The following is a 16,670-nucleotide window of genomic DNA, read 5'->3' as shown; positions in this document are numbered from 1 at the left end:
CTCAACATACCAGCATTGTTCCTTGTGTCTCAGCTGCAATGGCTGATGGGAAAATGCCCCTCAGAGCTTGACCTTCCTACAGATTTTTTTTTTTTTTTTAAAAGGTACAAAGACATTTACATACAAACTGCTGACTAACAGTTATTGTGTCCTGAGGGCAGACATTATGACACGTTCCTGCTATGCTCCAACCCTAGCCAAAAGGCCAAGAAGTCCATTCCTGCTAGCTGCCCCAAGGAAGCCAGTATAAACACAGAAGGGACAAATGCCTTTAGTCTCTTGTCCATACCAGGCCAGTCAACGGTTTATGACACAAAAGCTGTCCCACAATGCACTGCAGAACCTTTTACCAAATCTTTACAGCAGTAACCATACACATTGCTGTGTGCATTCTCCACAGAAAGAAGGATGGGGGAAACAGAAGAGGGAATCATTGAAGGGAAGGACTCAATGCTGGGAGAGCTGGGGGGGCACGTGAAGAAATGCCATCATGATTCAAAGCAGCTGAAAAAACAAGAGGGACTGAACACGTGCGGGTGCACATACAGGAACACAAGCACGGAAACGGAGAAAAAGTGAGGGAGTTATACACAACTGGACCGGACACCAGGGCAACTGGGGTAAAGGGAAGGTCACTTTTCACCCTCCAATCATTCAATTACCATAATCCCCCTACCCTGATCAAATCAAAACTCTAGGAATACACAAATTAATGTGAAACTAACCCATGCAGCAGTGAAGAGAGGCAAGGGAAAAAGGGGTGGAGCCACACAGCCAAACAAGTAAGTGGGAAGAGAGCCAACCATTGCCAGTCCCCAGGTGAGGCTGCTCTATAAACAACTCAGTGGCCTTTATGACCCAGCGGTTTGTGAGAAACTGACTTCCTCCAGGAACACAAATCTAACCATCCAGCTTAATAAACAATTAAGGGGTGATGAGGACCAGAACCCAGCTGACCCAGGCAAAACAGAAAGGGCCTCAGCACCACTCCAAATGGCACAGTGTGATTACCCATCATTCCCTGTGCCCACCATTCATAGTTATGTAAACACTGCATCTTCATGCACAGATATTTCAATCATATCTCAACCATAACTCTCATCTGACATGGCAACCAGGGTGTTGCCTTGGAAACGAGTATCTACTACAGTGGTTCAGAAAGATGGAAACAGGTGGGGTGAAAGTGGAGGTTGGATCACCGGAAGAGATGGTGATGACAACAAAACATGGGACTGTGATTTAGGAGCTATTCCTGCACCCTGTGCTGGAATTCCCATTTGGAGAGAACAGTGGACACACCCCTGGTCACAGGGGCCAGCTGCTCCAGGGCAGGGATATGGGGGACAGCGCAGGAATCTGGGAGCACCACACCCCATCTGTGTGTGTGTGTGTGTGTGTGTGTGTGTGTGTGGAGAGATAGAAACAGCTGGGATTAGGGACACAGACTGACTGGCATGAGAAGCATCCTGCAACACACTCAATACAGTGATGTCTCACACACCTGTGAATAAACTTTTCCTGCTCAGCTGTTAATACACTCCTTATGCTCACCTTGGAATTATTATTATTATTACAATTTTTTTTATCTGTCACTTTGCTTCAAGGTGACTGACAGCGCAAGGTTTCTATATTATGTTATTTACACACACACACACACACACATTTTCAGAACCGCTTGTCCCATACGGGGTCACGGGGAACCGGAGCCAACCCGGTAACACAGGGCGTAAGGCCGGAGGGGGAGGGGACACACCCAGGACGGGACGCCAGTCCGTCGCAAGGCACCCCAAGCGGGACTCGAACCGCAGACCCACTGGAGAGCAGGAAATGATTACCTATTTATACATATGGGTATTTTTACTGTAGAAACTCAGCCTAAGTACTTTGATCAAGGGCTCTACAGCAGGAGGTGAGATTCAGACCCTGATCCTTTCAGTGAACGAAAATAGCTCTAAACACTATGTCACCTGTTGGCCACAAATCTGTTCACACATAAACACCACCTACATTACAGCTCAGACCCACTGTCTCTTTATAAACTTAATGACACAGACAAACATACATAAGAAATATGTATATTGACTTTGCACACCCCCCCACACAGTTACAGAAAACACTGGCCAAAAGACACCCCTCCTCTCACTCACACAGAGAATCGGAGAGAAGGTGGAGTGACGCTGATGACCCATGTGGAGCTCGCGCATCTCCACTTCCTGCCCCCCCCCGTGACTCAGTGAGTTCTCCGTGTGCTTCTCTTACTGTGGGAATGACTAACCCCCCCGGGACGACCGCTCCATCGAAACCTCCCACAGGATCTACCCTACTGAACACACACACACACACACACACACACACACACACACACACACACACAAAAAAACACTCCGAGCCCCTGGCCTTCCCTCCGCCATGATGCTGCTGGAGGTGCCGGCTGGGGTGAGGACGGCTGTCTTTAAAGGAAGTCAGATGTGTTAGAGGTTAACATGATCGAAGCGGGAGATGAAGACAGGAGTGTGCGGTTGGGGGAGGGGGTGTAAAGGAAGATCCGTGAGGAAGCCCCGCACTTTTGGGAAGACGCATCTCGTTCAGCCTCTGCTCGTCTTGCTCTACAAGACACTAACCCCCCCAGCTCCTCACACAACAGCAACTCTCCTACTGCAGGAAGGGGGAGGACAAGGACAGGGAGGAAACATGGTGCTAGAGTGTAATTAGTACCTTCTTCGCAGCATTATTACATCATTATGATTTACTCACTTATTTCTCACTTTTTATTATATTCCTCACCGTTTGGTATGCATTTACCTTTTACTTTTTTACTCTAGCCTACTTGTATGCCTTCCCTTATCCTTGATGCCCTCCTTCTCCTTTGTCTGCTGTGGAAGATTCTGGAAGACCCAGCTCCTCTCTTCAGGAGGCCTTGGATGGTCTGATTTACGCTTCCAAGCAGATAAGGGAGAGCGGAGGGACTGCGGTCCAGCGGTCATCTGTGATGTGGTACCATGGTCCATTGCAGTGGAGCACATTTTGAGCTTATTTGTGCCTCATTGTTCAGGCTCCAAAGAAGCTGGGACTCCAGGAGTGGAACCGCCCCCACCGAAGCCCCGAGTGCACAGAAGGACTGCATGATGTCATTAGAAAAGACAAAAAACGCCAACACTGAAATTCATAATGTCATACGCCGAGGCATCGTCCCTGCAGTTAAACGGGTGCTGCCGTTCACACGTGGAAGAGTGGTTGCTCGAAAAGATTTGTTCCTGAAATTGGCACATCGCTCAGTATTCACACTGCATCACACTTCCTCTCTCACTGGCGGCGTCGTGGGTAGACCTATGACCTTGCGCTCCAAGCACCCCGGTCTGAATCCCACCTCCTGCTGCAATACCCTTCAACTGAGTTGATACAGTAATAATTACCCAGCTGTATAAAGGGGTAAATCATTGTAAGTACAACCTAAGTCATCTTAGGGAAAAAGAGCACTTAAATCAACGTAAATGTAGTGTAAGAGCGCTTAGAGCAATAAGGGTTTCAAACAGGTCATGAGTCAACGGTACGCCTCTGCCTCTTGCACCATTAGCCCTTTCCGCGGTAGCCTGCTGATGCCGAGGCACTTTGGAGCTCAATATATTAAAACGCTGTCTCCGTTTCCATGACAACAACCCTAACAAGCTCAGGGCTTGGCGACTGAACAGCGTGAGACACCGGGAGGGTGTAATAACATTGCCGTGGAAACGCTAAGAATATGCTTGTGAGACGGATGATTCAGCAGCATCGCCATCAACGCCCCTCCCACCAACAAACCTGCTCGACTTCCAGACTCCGAGTGTTCCCACCCCCAGCTGCCTTGGCCCCCACAGGATGTGAGTAAGATGGAGCCACATCACTCTGCTAACATGCCACGGATTCCGAGGAAAAGAGAGAAAAACACAAAGGAACACGAAGAACGAGGCATGCAGGAGTGCAGCGGGGGGAACGCAAGGGCAGGGGAGCGGGGCTGTGCCCACGGTCCTACCTTAAAGTCCTGCAGCTGCTGCTTGATGACCTCCACCTCAGTGGCCACGGCGCCCTGCACACTCAGCCCTTCCTCGGCTTTCCCCAGCAGGTCCTGCAGCTCGGCAAGGCGACCGTAGAACTCGCGCACACGCTCCTCGGCCGCCTCCACCTGGCCCAGCCGAGCCTGTCCGCGCTCCGCCAGCTTAGCGGCCTGACGGCTCAGGGCTTCCGTCTCGCGCCGCAGTGCCAGCAGGTCTGGCGAGCTGCCCTCGCGCCGCAACATGGCTGCGCAATCGCCACCGTGGGCCTCCAGTTCACCGCGCAGAGTGGCCAGGCGCACCAGGAAACCGCGCACGGCTTCCGCCTGCGAGGCCAGCGAGTCGGCGTTGCGGCCCACGGGACCCAGGCCGTCCAGCTCGTCGTCCAGGTCGGCGAGACGCGAGAACACATCCCGCACGCGGGACTGCACCTCCCCGACGCCCTGCAAACGGGACTCCAGAGAGGAGCAGCAGTGCTCAATCTGGGATCGGAGGTGGGGGGTGAAGGGAAAAAGAGCGTAGACCCTTAACTACGGATGTACAAAGTAAACAAGGTAAAAGCAGACATGACTTGCCATGTACAAGGAAGGCTACATGCCAGAGGAACATTAGAGGTAGTCATACAATAAAAGACGACATACAGCGAAGCGAGTTCAAAGTACCATTAATGAAGCACTGTACAAACACACAATGGTGTAGAGGCATGTCTGTATATTATTTTATTTTTTATATGTGTACACATATATATATAATATATATATATAAAACATATAATATATTAAATAATATAATACATAAGCACAGAGGAGTAAACAGCACAAATTAAACCAACAGGTGTAGCTAGTAACAAACACATTAATAAATATATTGGGTAAGCGAATGTGGTCACTGGTGTGCCTTCCGTGCATGCGTGCGAGTGCATGTGTGTGGTGCAAACAGCAAGAAACACGCTAACTCCACCCATCCTGAGCTGTACTCGAACATCATGCCCACTGAGGGGCTCAAGATTTGTGGGACACTGGTTTCACCTGCTGTGCCACTGCCCACGGCCACCAGCTCTCTCACCTTGTCGCTGACGTCAGCAAACTCCCTCTCCGTGTCCTGGGCTTGCTGCTTCAACCGTTGGCTGCCCTCATCGACGCCCCCAGGTGTGATGGGCGCATCCTGCACCAGCCCCTGGGCCAAGTCGCATAGGTAAGTCACTTGTGGCCTCAGGGAGCACAGCGCCTCCTGCTGGCTGCGCAGACGCTCCAGGCTCTTGTTGCTGCATGCTTGAGGGCCCAGTGCTTCCTGGACCTCGATCTGGTGGCGCGCTGCCTCTAACCGCCTCTCCACGGCCTGCCGGCCCTCCTCGAACTCCCTCAAGCGTCCCAGCAGCTCCTCCAGCTGGGCGGTTTGCGCCTGCAGACGTCCGGCCAGGCCGTCCACACGCCCGTTCAGCGCCGCCTTCTCGTCTCGAACCTCCTCCTCGCCAACGTGGCATCGCTCCAGCAGCTGGTCAGCTGCTGCGTTCAGGGCCTTCAGCAGGGGCTGCCGGCGTTCCAGGTCCAAGCTTAGCTGCCGCACCCTTTGCAGGGCCTCCTCCAAGGATGTGGGCTCCAGGGACGGCCGGATCTGGGCCTCGTGTTGGTCACACTCCTCCACCCAGGGGCCCAGCTCAGCGCACTGTTGCCGGTACTGCTCCGCACACTGGAGGGCGCCACGCAGCCGGCCGAGCCACTCGTCCGAGTCGCGCTTAAGCGCATCCCAGTCCTGCCTTAGGGTGCCGAGGCGCTCCTGGAGAGCGGTCCTCTCCTCGCCCCCGGGTGGAAGTGCTGCCAACAGGGAGGCGCCCTCGGCCTGGAGGAGCTCATATTGACCGCGCTGCTGTGCCAAGGACCTCTGCGCCTCCTCCTGGCGGGACAGCAGCGCCCGCAGCGCCTCCGGCTGGCAGGGGAGGGAGTCGCCTGCCCCCCTCCCGGCTGCATGCTCTAGGTTCCGCTCATCCAGCCAGACGCGCAGCTCGTTGAACATCTGCTGGAACTGCTGCGTGCTGGAGAGCGCTGCCTGCAGCTGAGAGAGTGCGTCCGCTGCGAGGGACGGGGGGGGGGGGGGGGGGGTTTACTCAGGTAAATGGCATACCTCTATCATGCACACACAGTGAGTCATCTCACACATATGGAGCCCTAAGGACAGGGAAGGTTGACAACTCCCACTGTCTTCACACACTCACCCACTCCCTTCTGTGCTCATCTCACTTACACCCACTCGCACAAAAAGAGGCACACACACACACACACACACACACACACACACACACTGACCTGCTCTCTCCTCCAGGCTGTGCAGGGGAGCGCTCACACCCTCCAGCCTCTTCTTCAGCTCATCCCGCAGGTATGGCTCGGCCACGATGGCACTCAGCTCGCGGCACAACTCTTCGGCGAGGGACAGTTCCCCCCGGCGCTGCTCCAGCTCAGCCCGCACCTCTCCCGTCTCCTGCAGCTGGTGTCGGAGCGCCTCGGGCCGTGTGCTCAGCGAGGCCTGTGCATCGAGGCGCTCCCCCAACGCTGCCAGACTGGCCGAAAGCTCCCGGAGCTGGACCTGGTAGCGTTCGCTGGCCCCCTGCGCCCGGTCGATGAGCTCCGAGCGTTGCGAGAGACGCGCCGTCAGGTCGTCCCACCGACGCGAGATGGTCTCCTGCTGCTCCTGCACCTCATGCTGGTCTGGCGTTGACTCCCTGCCTGGGGACAGGATGCCCTGCGCAGCCTCGGTCAGCTGGTCGAACTGAGGTCGTCGAGTCTCAAACTCCCGCAGCATAATCTGCACGGGCAGGAAAAGTCGTCACTCAACCATTTCATCTCTAATTACCACATTTTCATGCCTTCTGCACCGTATCGATAGAAATTAGTCCGCAACTTTTGGTCTCAACCCCAAAGTGACTTTTACCACTAAGTTGCAAGCAATAAAATGTAACTTTGATAGCCCTCACGTTTTTCAAAGTATCTCTAGAGAAAAATCTCAGAGATATTTATGACACAGATGACTGCGGTACATAAATACGGTGTCCATGAACTCCTATTGAGTACTGGTTGTTGAATAATTTATCCCATGAACGTGTACATTGCTCCTCATCTTGTTACTGATCAGCGACACTCAGGGACATCAGAGAGGAGCTGTAAACACCGTGGAAGTGAGCTGAACGGAGGAGGTCCCACACTCAAACTCAGAGTGCTCTTTACCATGGGACAAACACTGGTTGAATTCTCTCCTCAACCAGCAGAAACTTTAGCGAACAGATGACAAACAAATTACAAAATGCAGTTAGAAATAAAGCAGTAAAGGTTTCTTTATTTCCAAAACATCCTAATTTGACCGCTGATGTTGGCATGTACACACCTGAACCTGCTGCTTCTGGGTGTTCAACATGTTGGGGTCGATGCTCAGGGGCCCGAGGACGCTCATCATCAGCTCCTTCTCTTGCAGCCAGGGTGCCAACTGAGCGGCCGCTGCCGCAAAGCTGCCCAGCCTATCAGCACACGTCTCCAGTTCACACTGCCGCTGCGCTGCCTTCTCGTTGGCGCTCTGCCACCTGCAGTCTGTGAGGACGACGAAGGGAAGAGAAGCTGCCAAGTCAGAGACACAGCTCAAGAACCATGACAACAGCACAAAGGTAGGGGGCCTGAGGAACCATGGCAACCCATGAGTCGTGCTACGTGGGGGGGTGGGGGGTAAGGACACGTCGTGCTAATGTGAGTTCTCTATGAGGGGGAAACCGGCGGCCTTTGGGGAGCCTGCAGCCTCGCCGAGAACTGCAGCACCTCGTCACGACTACCAACTGGTGACGCAGCATCAGCCAATTCGAAGAGTCTTTTTTATTCTCCCTAAAAGTAAGTCTTGCACGTATTAGTCACAGCCAACAATAAACATCTTCTGTACATAGATGGGAAGGGTCCAGGGCTCTGTCTTCCACCCACTTTCTTCCAGCTTGAACATTAGCCACACCTATGTGATAACCCCACCCTTCTTTAACAGTGGCCCCGCCCACTACCCATACTGACCGATGTCTCTCAGCTTCTTCCTCCAGGTCTCTGCCTCGGAGGAGTCCGGGTTCTCGGCAATCAGCTGCTGCAACAGGTCCTTGATCTCCTCCACCTTCCCAGAATGCTGTGCCAGTTCAGACAGTAGGGCCTGGGGCACACAGGGGACTGGTCTCAACTACTGACCTCAGTGTCCCCCCCCCCCCCTCACTCCCCATATCCCCACACCGTGAAAAATGCCCCACCTTGTTCTCCTGGGCCTGGGTGCGTACCACCTCGGGCCGGGAGGGAGAGGCAACGGGCCCCGCGGAGACACTTCGCTCCCGTTCGCTCAACCACTGTGCCAGCTCCTCCGCTTGGTGCCGCGCCCGCTGTCGCAGCTCCAAGGCAACTCTTTGGCGTTCCAGTCTAGCTTGAAGGTCGGCGCCCAGATGCTCATAACCGCTGCCCACATCTCCCAGTGCCACCTGGATCTCAGTCAGGTCTACCGAGGGTCAAAGGTCAGATCAGAAAAGAAGGCAAAGGGAAGACAGAGAAAGAACAAAACGGACGGGAAACAAAGGGCAGAGGTGGAGAGTTGCTCTGAGAAAGAAACACACAGCTCTGGCACGAGCTCACAGACCAGAGTCAGAGATCACAAATACACAGACACCCACAAGAAAACAAGCTGCACACACACCAAAAAGTGTATGTGTGGATACAGGAGCAGCTGCTTTACCAAACGGGTGTATGGAAAGCATGGGTGAACATGTATTTTCAGCAAATCATTAATGTCTGTGTGGAAATGCTTGGGTGTTAAGATGGATTGTGTGTGTGTGCGCATGTGCGCACTGATGTGTCCATCACAACTGTCTGAGCTGTGCCAAGTGTGGATGAGCTCACCTTGACAGGTGTGAATGCCATTGACACTACTGGAGCTACCAGCACCGTTTATCTGGACCACACCTGGAAGAGAGAGACACAGGATGAAATGACAGCACTGTTCTCACTCACTCACTCACTCACTCACTCACTCACTCACTCACTCACTCACTCACTCACTCACTCAGAACATGCTCCTTCAGTGTGATTTTGCCACCCACCAGTCTTGCTTTGCGGAGAAGTGATCTTGATGATTGCAGCCTCAAGCTCTGCGCCAGTCTGGTTCAGCTCTTGCACCCGAGACCCTTGGGCCTCCCACTCACTCTGCAACTCCTGAGAAGCGCAACACCGTCATCACAAGGCGGCTGACATCATTGAAACAAGAGCGCCCTGTGCTCCACCACCAAGTACTGGCACCGACCTTGAGCTGCTCCACCCTCCTGCTCAGTCCATCAGTGCTGAGGCTCGGCTCCTCGGAGGGCAGCTGCTCCTGCACTGTCTGGAGCCACCTGAGGAGGGCGCCAGAGAGGAACCGGAAGTGCGCCAGCTGCTGCCCGCAACTTTGGATGGCACCGGTCCTGCACGGGTAAACAGATGAGGGAGAGAATTTCTCTCGGTGTCCTGTAATTGTCCTGATTTCCGTCCCAGCCGTCCATTTAGACAACTGAGGCTGAGCTCCGAACACCAAAAAACCTTCTTGGAGTAAATGCAGATGGTCCATTTTTACTGCAAGCATCGTTTCATCTGGCAGTGGACACCACCTTGTGGCGACGCTGCTGTGTTGCACCCGTAGTGTGTGTGGCAAGAACAAGCTGCGTGTGCCGCAGTCCTCAGGTCACGGGGACAGTGCTGACCTCTCGGTGATGCGTGACTCCAGCCGTGAAAACTCCTCAGACACCTCCTTGATGCTGTCCAGGATGTTCTGGCTGTTGGCGAGGGTCCTGCACTGGCTCAGGTCCTTTCCCAGCTCACAGAAGGCCTGCAGCTGACCTCCTTCCTGATTCAGCTCCAGTCTCACTTCCTGTCGCAGTGGAGGAAGACTGTTGAATACCAGCTCATTCCCATCCATCAGCATTTCAGTCCAACGGACCTCCTGCCCTTTTTACCCTTAACTATTTCACAAACCCTCCAAAACCCAAATAATCTGTCCAGCTGAGGTCCTCCACTCATCCCTGTCCACCCCCAGTCACTCGAGTTGTGTCCTACCGCTACGGTCTGTCTGTAGTCCTCCACGGTGCGGTCCGGCTGCCCCCCCGGGCTCAGCGCCTTCTCCTGGCTCTGCACGAAGTTTCGCAGGTCACTGCGCAGGCGCTCGTGGCTCTCCAGCCGGGGCAGCAGGGTGCGCAGCTCGGCCTCTGTCTCGGCTTGCGCAGCCTGAGCGGCAGAGTAGCGTCGGCCAAAGTCCTGCAGCGCCCCCTGCAGCCCAGAGGCGGTCGTCGCATCGGCAGTCTGAAGGAGCTTGGACACGGACTCCTGCATAGCGTCTACACTGGCTTGCCTGGACAATAGCTCTTGTCTCAGTTTCTGGAGCAGCAACAGAAATAGAATGAGAATCGGAGACAGTGGGAAAAGCCAGGGGACCAAAGTGCAGTGAGAGATTTCAACTGGACGAGCCGCGACACCTGGTTCTGGGCGAGGGTTTCCTTCACTGCCTGAGCCGTAGGCTGCACCGGTGCCGATTCCACCGCCAGCCCGTCCAGCCAGGACTGCAGAGCACTCAGGGCCTCCTGAGCGCTCACGGACTGGGCCAGGGCGCTCTGGAGACGCTCGGCCCGTTGCGACACCGACTCGGACAGCGCTCCAAAACGACTGTCCAGGGCATCTGGGACACAGGAGACAGTCAGGGGACATCAGCCAAACACAAGCAGGCTGTATTTGTGGTGGTCCATTTGACCCCGAGGGAGCACTGGGTACCTGCAGCATCCAGGATATCAGACGGCCTCAGAGCGGGGGACTCCTGCATGTCGGCGAGCTCCCTTCCTGTTCGCTTTGCTCTTTCCAGCTGCACTGAGCGCTCAGCCACCTCACCCTGAAGCAGCTGGAGGGACAACAGCTAGAATGAAAAGGCTGCTCACAGCTGAGAGTGTGCCACAAGTGCCCCCTGCGTGTGTCTGTGTGTCTCACCTGCACCGAGTGCAGCGCGCTCTGCAGCGTCTTTGCATCCGTCTGGTCGCCACTGGACCCTGCCGGACTCTGGTTCTGTTCCTGCGCCAAGAGCCATGAGGCCAGCGAACACAACTCCTCCTGGTACTGCTGGTAGCGGTCGAGCAGCCCAGTCAGACGAGTGCCCAGCTCCGAGGACTGCAGAGGACATACAGAGAGAGAAATAAGGATGAACTGGGGCTGCGGACAGAACCGGTTCAAGTGACAGGCGTCACCCTTCCTTGCCCCAGGACCCACCTTGCTGTGCAGGCCAGCGTACCGCTGCGTCACATCCTGCATTCGTTCGCCCACCAGCCGCCGCGTCTCCTGCAGCGCCGGGTCCACAGAGCCGTCCTGCTCCCTGGCCCCCTGAACCGAGTCTAGAACTTTCTGTCCCGAGATGGAAACGAAGCGCAGGTCCGCCTTGTGGCAGATCACATCCTCGGCCAGCTGGAAGGGGTGGAGGGAACAGAGGGTTCTGAGCATCATGTGTGAGAGAGAGAGAAAGCATGAGAGTGTGTGTATCTGCACATACCTTCCTGTGCTCCTCCAGCCTCTGTCTGAGTCCCTGCGCATCCATCTCTCCCTCCCCCAGTGATCGTAGCTGCCGCTCGCTCAACTCCAGCCAGGCGCCCAGCTGCCCATGCTCTTGCAGGAACTTGGCGAGCTCATCGCCCAGCGTCTCGGCCCTGCGCAGCCGCTCCTGACAGCCCTGCAGCCGGCGCCGGTGTTGCTCCTGCAGCTGCTCCAGGGTCTCGCCGAGCCGCTGCTTCTCCTCCTCTGTCACGTTCGAGGCTGGCTGCTTCAGCAGTGACTGCGCCGCCTGTGACACCTGCAAGAGCTGCGCCTGCTGGGCCTGCAGCTGCAGCAGCTCCGCCTGCGGGGGACAGGGCAAACTCAAGACATGCAGGTATGACAGACATCGTACAGTGTGAGTGACACAGAGAGAGTGTGTTTCACTGATGTATGGATAAATGACCCATTGTAAGTAGTGTATCTAGCAGTGTAGGTCACCTTGGTGATTAAGGTGTGTGGGCTGGTAACACTACACAGAGTTGACTGGAAGTCACTTTGGACAAGTGCATCTGCTAAATATAAATTTAAGTTCACATTAAAAGGACGAGAAGCGAAGCAGGACACCAACCTCAAGTGTGCCCCGATGAGAGTGCAGCGCGCCCTCTGGCTGTGCGGGGGTCATCGTACCCGAATCCACTTGATGCTGAGTCACAGAGGAGAGCTGCTCTAGGAGGACACCCATCATTCCCTGGGTCTCCTGCAGCTCCTCCACTGCCTTTGCCTGGAGTGGGGGGGGGGGGGGGGGAGAACATCAGCTGGGACAACTAGAAGTAAGGTTACACAATGACATAAGGGTCAAGGTCAGCTCCTCGGTGCGTAACACTGGTCAAAAGCAGGAGACCCGGGGTATCACAGGAGAGACCACAATGCAGTCAGCAAGATTCAAAGTACAAGACACGGCAGATTAAGTCTCACCCTCTGGGTGTTCTGCTGGACTGTGGTGCTGATGGCAGAGTCCAGCTGGGCCAGGGAGGACTGGGCCATGTCGGTCAAGGAGCTATACTGCTCTCGCACCCGGGAAAGCGTCCCCTGCAGGCTGGCCCTCTCCTCTGGGCTTAATCTGTCGCCTTGCTCCGACAGAAACTCCTCTACTTTACGCATTGTTTCCATCACGCCATCTTCCCGATTCTGGAGGTCCTGCTGAACTTCCTGCAGGTGGTGGGAGGAGTCTGTCAGTCACTCAAGTTATGCAGACCCCACCACCGCCCACCTGCCCGCCCACCCATTGTATATAATGTCCAGTGTCCAATAGCGGAGTGACGAACTTCACCTTCAGCCCTCTCTGTCGCTCCTGCAGCAGGCTGATGTCACCTGACTCCACCCCTGGTTTCTGATTGGCTAGCAAGCCAGCAGACCCCGCCAACCACATCGTCAAGCCCTCCAGCTTCCGCGAGCATTCGGACCTCTGCTGCTGCACCATCTGTCAGCCACGGACGGGCAGGAGGGGTGAAAAAAACACAGAAAAAAATGTTAACATTAAAGTAAATGAGCAAACCTTTTTTTGAGGTTAGCGCCACACCCTTTTTCACAACGGTGTTAAATGTTTGCACGCGCATCCCTCGGTTCCACACTTGCGCTCATTGGACAACAAACAGGAGTCTCGGCGGCACCAGAACACTGGCATCCTTGAGCACCGACCCAGTTTACGGTATGAAGCGCACGCGCTCGCGGGTCTCCCCACTCAGTAAGGTGTGTGAGCACCGGGCGCGGAATTGAGCACCATGTGTCCAGTTATGACAGATAGGCAGACAAAGACAGACAGACATGGCTCATCATCATCAGGTCAGTCAAGCAACACAGAAGCAAAAAAAAAAAAAAAAAACAAACACAAAGGCTGTCCTTTATTGCCCTTTTTTCAAGTCTTTCCACCTTGTGTGTAAAACAGTATGGAAAGAAAGAAAAGCAGAGCTTCACATGTACTGGCCATCTCAGCGCTTAATACGTTGGTTTTATGTTCCCGTCGTGGCACAAGCGTATCTCTTCATGGCAATCTGAAAGGGCAAGGCAGACATGTTAATACACACACGTGTTACACAGAGACCCATGCACAGGCTGATGGAGGCAGGAAGCTGGCGGTTACCACGGAAACAGTTGCTTCCCTGTGAGTCAGTAGGTCACTGCAGTAGTGACAGCGGCTCCAATACACTGAAGCGTGGACAGTTGGTGAGGTCTGCTGAATGCTTCTCTGCGAGCGTGTGTGTGTGTGTGTGTGTGTGTGTGTGTGTGTGTGTGTGTGTCTGTAAACCAATTTTAAGCATGCTCCAAAGGTGACACAGGAAACTGCAATATGGTACTTGTAACAGCACATATATTCAGGGCTGTGTTCAAACAAACACCCTTCTGTTTGTGCCAACAGCCTCTTTGCACACTGGCTCAACACTGGAGTTGCTAGCATTTTGACATTTTCTTCACTTATCCGTTTTGTAAAATTTCTCCTCTGCAGCACTACAAAGGCAACCAATGTTTACCCACCAAGAAAGTTTATCTGCACTCATTTAAAATTATTTTCACTTTTTATATAACTCAAAGGTAATACATACATTAATATGCGCTATTCTATTTATTTTTGCTGTATCTGTTTTTAGAGTCTAACCAGTGAATAAATCAAACGTTGTTACTATTGAGATCCTATTAACTGTGACTTAGGGGTAAAAGTCAATTAGAATTAGAAGCTATGAACAGATTTCCAATCCCACCTGAGCTCATACGCTGAGGAGCCGGAGTTCTGACCTCAACACTGGCGGCTGTGGTTTACCTTTCACGCTCTGTGTGTATGTACTCAAATGTTTGCTTACAAGTTTTATCTGAAACCTAGTTCCAAGCTGCGTTTGGGCACCCAAGTTGCAGCCGTCGCTGTGTTTGTCTGCAATGTGGCAGCCCATAATCACCATGTGCTCCACAGTGCTATCTGCTGGCCATGTGACTGAGCACATCGCACACCCCAAGGTGTCTGCAAACCTCTCTCTCCCTGGCACGCAGTCTCTCCTCTTCCTCCACTCGCCGTCGCTCTTTCTCCGCCTCCCACTGCTGCTGGGCAGACAGGGCTTTGGCCCGAGCCTGGGTGCTCCCCGCTGCCTGGTGGAAGGAGCCCTGCAGGTGCTGCAGCCGCCCAAGGATCCGCTTGCTCTGCTCCGGCAGGAGGTCCTGAGCGCATTCAGACACCAGTGCCTGGACGCTGGATGCCACAGCGGCGATGTCTCCGGACCGGGCCGAGAACGCGCCCTGCAGCTCCTGACAGACACAAGGCACAATTTTTCTATTTTTTCATCGATCTGATGCTTTTCTCCAAAGCAACTTACAACGTTACCATGCTGCCCACAGTTATTTATGTAGCTGGGTTCAATGTAGGCTAAGGAGGCGGGATTCGAACCTCCAACCTCTGAGTCTAACCGCTACATTATCTGTTTCGCTCCTTACCTCGCACAGCTGCAGTTGTTTCGCCAGCTCCACTGGGCTCCTGTCCACTCCACTCTCCTGCTCTTGTGTCTCAGTGCCGTGGGACTCAAGCCAGGACAGGAGCTCGTCCATGTGGCCGGTAAGAGAGCGCAGCCGAGTGCCGAGTGCCTCCTGAGGGGAACACACGGACACTCCTTGAGTGCTGCACGTGCAGCACAGTGTTTAACAATAACAGCTAAGAGCGATGGCAAACGTGACAATAATGCGCTGAAGACACTTCATGTGGACTGTTCCTCAAAAAAGGGGGCTCCACAGCAGCGAGTTTCAGCTAAGGGTAGAGCGTGTACTGTGTGTGTACCTTGCGTGCATCTCGTTGAGCATGGAGGCCCCGGAGCATGCTCTGAGAGGCCTGTTTTGCCGCAGCATAGCCTCTGGACAAGCTCCGCCTATCTTTCTCCAGGGCAAGGAGTAGCTGAGATGGGACCCCTTGTGAGCGAAGCTCTAGCAGCTGCCCTGCTGCGTCCACTTCGTGGTTTACTTTCACCTCCAGGTCACACAGCTCTGCATCCAAATCCTGTTACAAGACGACAGAACAGTGATCTTTTGCTGTGGTTTAACATATCGTATCTGACGAAAAATCACTGTAGTTTTGCTGCTGTGTCTTAAGGTGCAAAACAGTACATTTTGGTGGTCACTGTGAAAAATGCCTCCATCCCTGCAACAGCACTGTGCTCCTCCACCTCTGGCCATACACTCCTACTCATGGAAAACCTGGCACATCTTGGTTTTGTCCCTGGCGTGGGTAATGAGCTCCCCATAATCCCTCATAGCTGCTGAATCCCTCTGACATTCCCGCCCACTATTATCCCTGCAGCCCCCTCACCTCAGCCTGGTGGATGAAGTCATTGAGGACGGTGACACTGGGACTGCTGGAGGACTGCTGATGCTGCTGCTTCAGACGGACCTCTATGTGCCGAACCATTGACAGCAGGGCCACCATTCGCTGGTCGCGCTCCAGACACTCCTGACGGACCAGTGACGGCTGAGAGAGCGGAAGAAGCAGGTCAGACCAGCAATCGGGCATCACGGTCACGAAGACAACAAGTACTTTTGCACATACAGAGAATCAGATGGGGTGGACACCCCTCAGACATGTCCAACACTCAGGACAAGGTCAAAATGGCTGGGTAACTATCCAGTAAGAGGGTTTGAAGAGTAAAGTGTCAAGTGTACCTATGGATTATGGGTTACGATGTATGATGTATGACAGAGTTTGATAAGGGAGACTGAGTCCTTGAAAATATTTCTTGTGGAAATAGCCTCAAATATATACCTGTACTTACAGTGGCTTAACATATGGTAGAGATGACTTCGAAATTGTAAGCCTGATCTCTGTATTTGTAGTTTTTTTTTTTTTTTTTTTTTTTAATTTCAAGGCGGTCGCCTTTTGATCTGACAAAGAAAATGTTATTTAAGTTTGAAAAATTTCCTTTTGAGGTCAGCCTAAATGCAATGGCAAAACATTTCAGTATGGCAGTTTTTCAAACTTGGAACTGGTCTATAGCTCCAATGGACGTGGGCAATCAGCTTGAGTTCTTGATGCAGAACATGGCATTTACAGTAAGTAGGTTTAACTGAAACACACTGTGAT

At 53.6% G+C, this 16,670-nt stretch overlaps 1 protein-coding gene across 21 annotated transcripts in view; it reads right to left on the bottom strand.

Annotated features, from left to right (window-relative positions):
* macf1a (microtubule actin crosslinking factor 1a) overlaps positions 1-16,670 on the bottom strand; it is a 125,320-nt gene that overhangs the window by 32,255 nt on the left and 76,395 nt on the right. For 20 of the 21 annotated variants that reach the window (XM_029248252.1, XM_029248260.1, XM_029248253.1 and 17 more), the window contains 23 exons: positions 15,903-16,061; positions 15,378-15,593; positions 15,041-15,190; positions 14,582-14,854; positions 12,894-13,043; positions 12,539-12,772; positions 12,192-12,344; positions 11,583-11,924; positions 11,306-11,497; positions 11,030-11,206; positions 10,820-10,943; positions 10,528-10,727; positions 10,112-10,429; positions 9,760-9,926; positions 9,327-9,483; positions 9,127-9,238; positions 8,927-8,989; positions 8,290-8,528; positions 8,066-8,195; positions 7,404-7,603; positions 6,332-6,827; positions 5,094-6,097; positions 4,010-4,510 (listed from right to left, as the gene is read on the bottom strand). In XM_029248252.1, coding sequence (XP_029104085.1) covers positions 4,010-4,510; positions 5,094-6,097; positions 6,332-6,827; positions 7,404-7,603; positions 8,066-8,195; positions 8,290-8,528; positions 8,927-8,989; positions 9,127-9,238; positions 9,327-9,483; positions 9,760-9,926; positions 10,112-10,429; positions 10,528-10,727; positions 10,820-10,943; positions 11,030-11,206; positions 11,306-11,497; positions 11,583-11,924; positions 12,192-12,344; positions 12,539-12,772; positions 12,894-13,043; positions 14,582-14,854; positions 15,041-15,190; positions 15,378-15,593; positions 15,903-16,061 — 5,757 coding nt within the window. The remainder of the gene's footprint in view (positions 1-4,009; positions 4,511-5,093; positions 6,098-6,331; positions 6,828-7,403; positions 7,604-8,065; positions 8,196-8,289; positions 8,529-8,926; positions 8,990-9,126; positions 9,239-9,326; positions 9,484-9,759; positions 9,927-10,111; positions 10,430-10,527; positions 10,728-10,819; positions 10,944-11,029; positions 11,207-11,305; positions 11,498-11,582; positions 11,925-12,191; positions 12,345-12,538; positions 12,773-12,893; positions 13,044-14,581; positions 14,855-15,040; positions 15,191-15,377; positions 15,594-15,902; positions 16,062-16,670) is intronic. The other variant, XM_029248256.1, reaches the window with a different exon arrangement.

Source organism: Scleropages formosus, chromosome 23, assembly GCF_900964775.1.
Source record: "Scleropages formosus chromosome 23, fSclFor1.1, whole genome shotgun sequence".
Classification (NCBI taxonomy): Eukaryota; Metazoa; Chordata; class Actinopteri; order Osteoglossiformes; family Osteoglossidae; genus Scleropages; species Scleropages formosus.
Note: the sequence above shows the minus strand (reverse complement) of the source record. Positions and strands in the feature narration are given on the sequence as shown.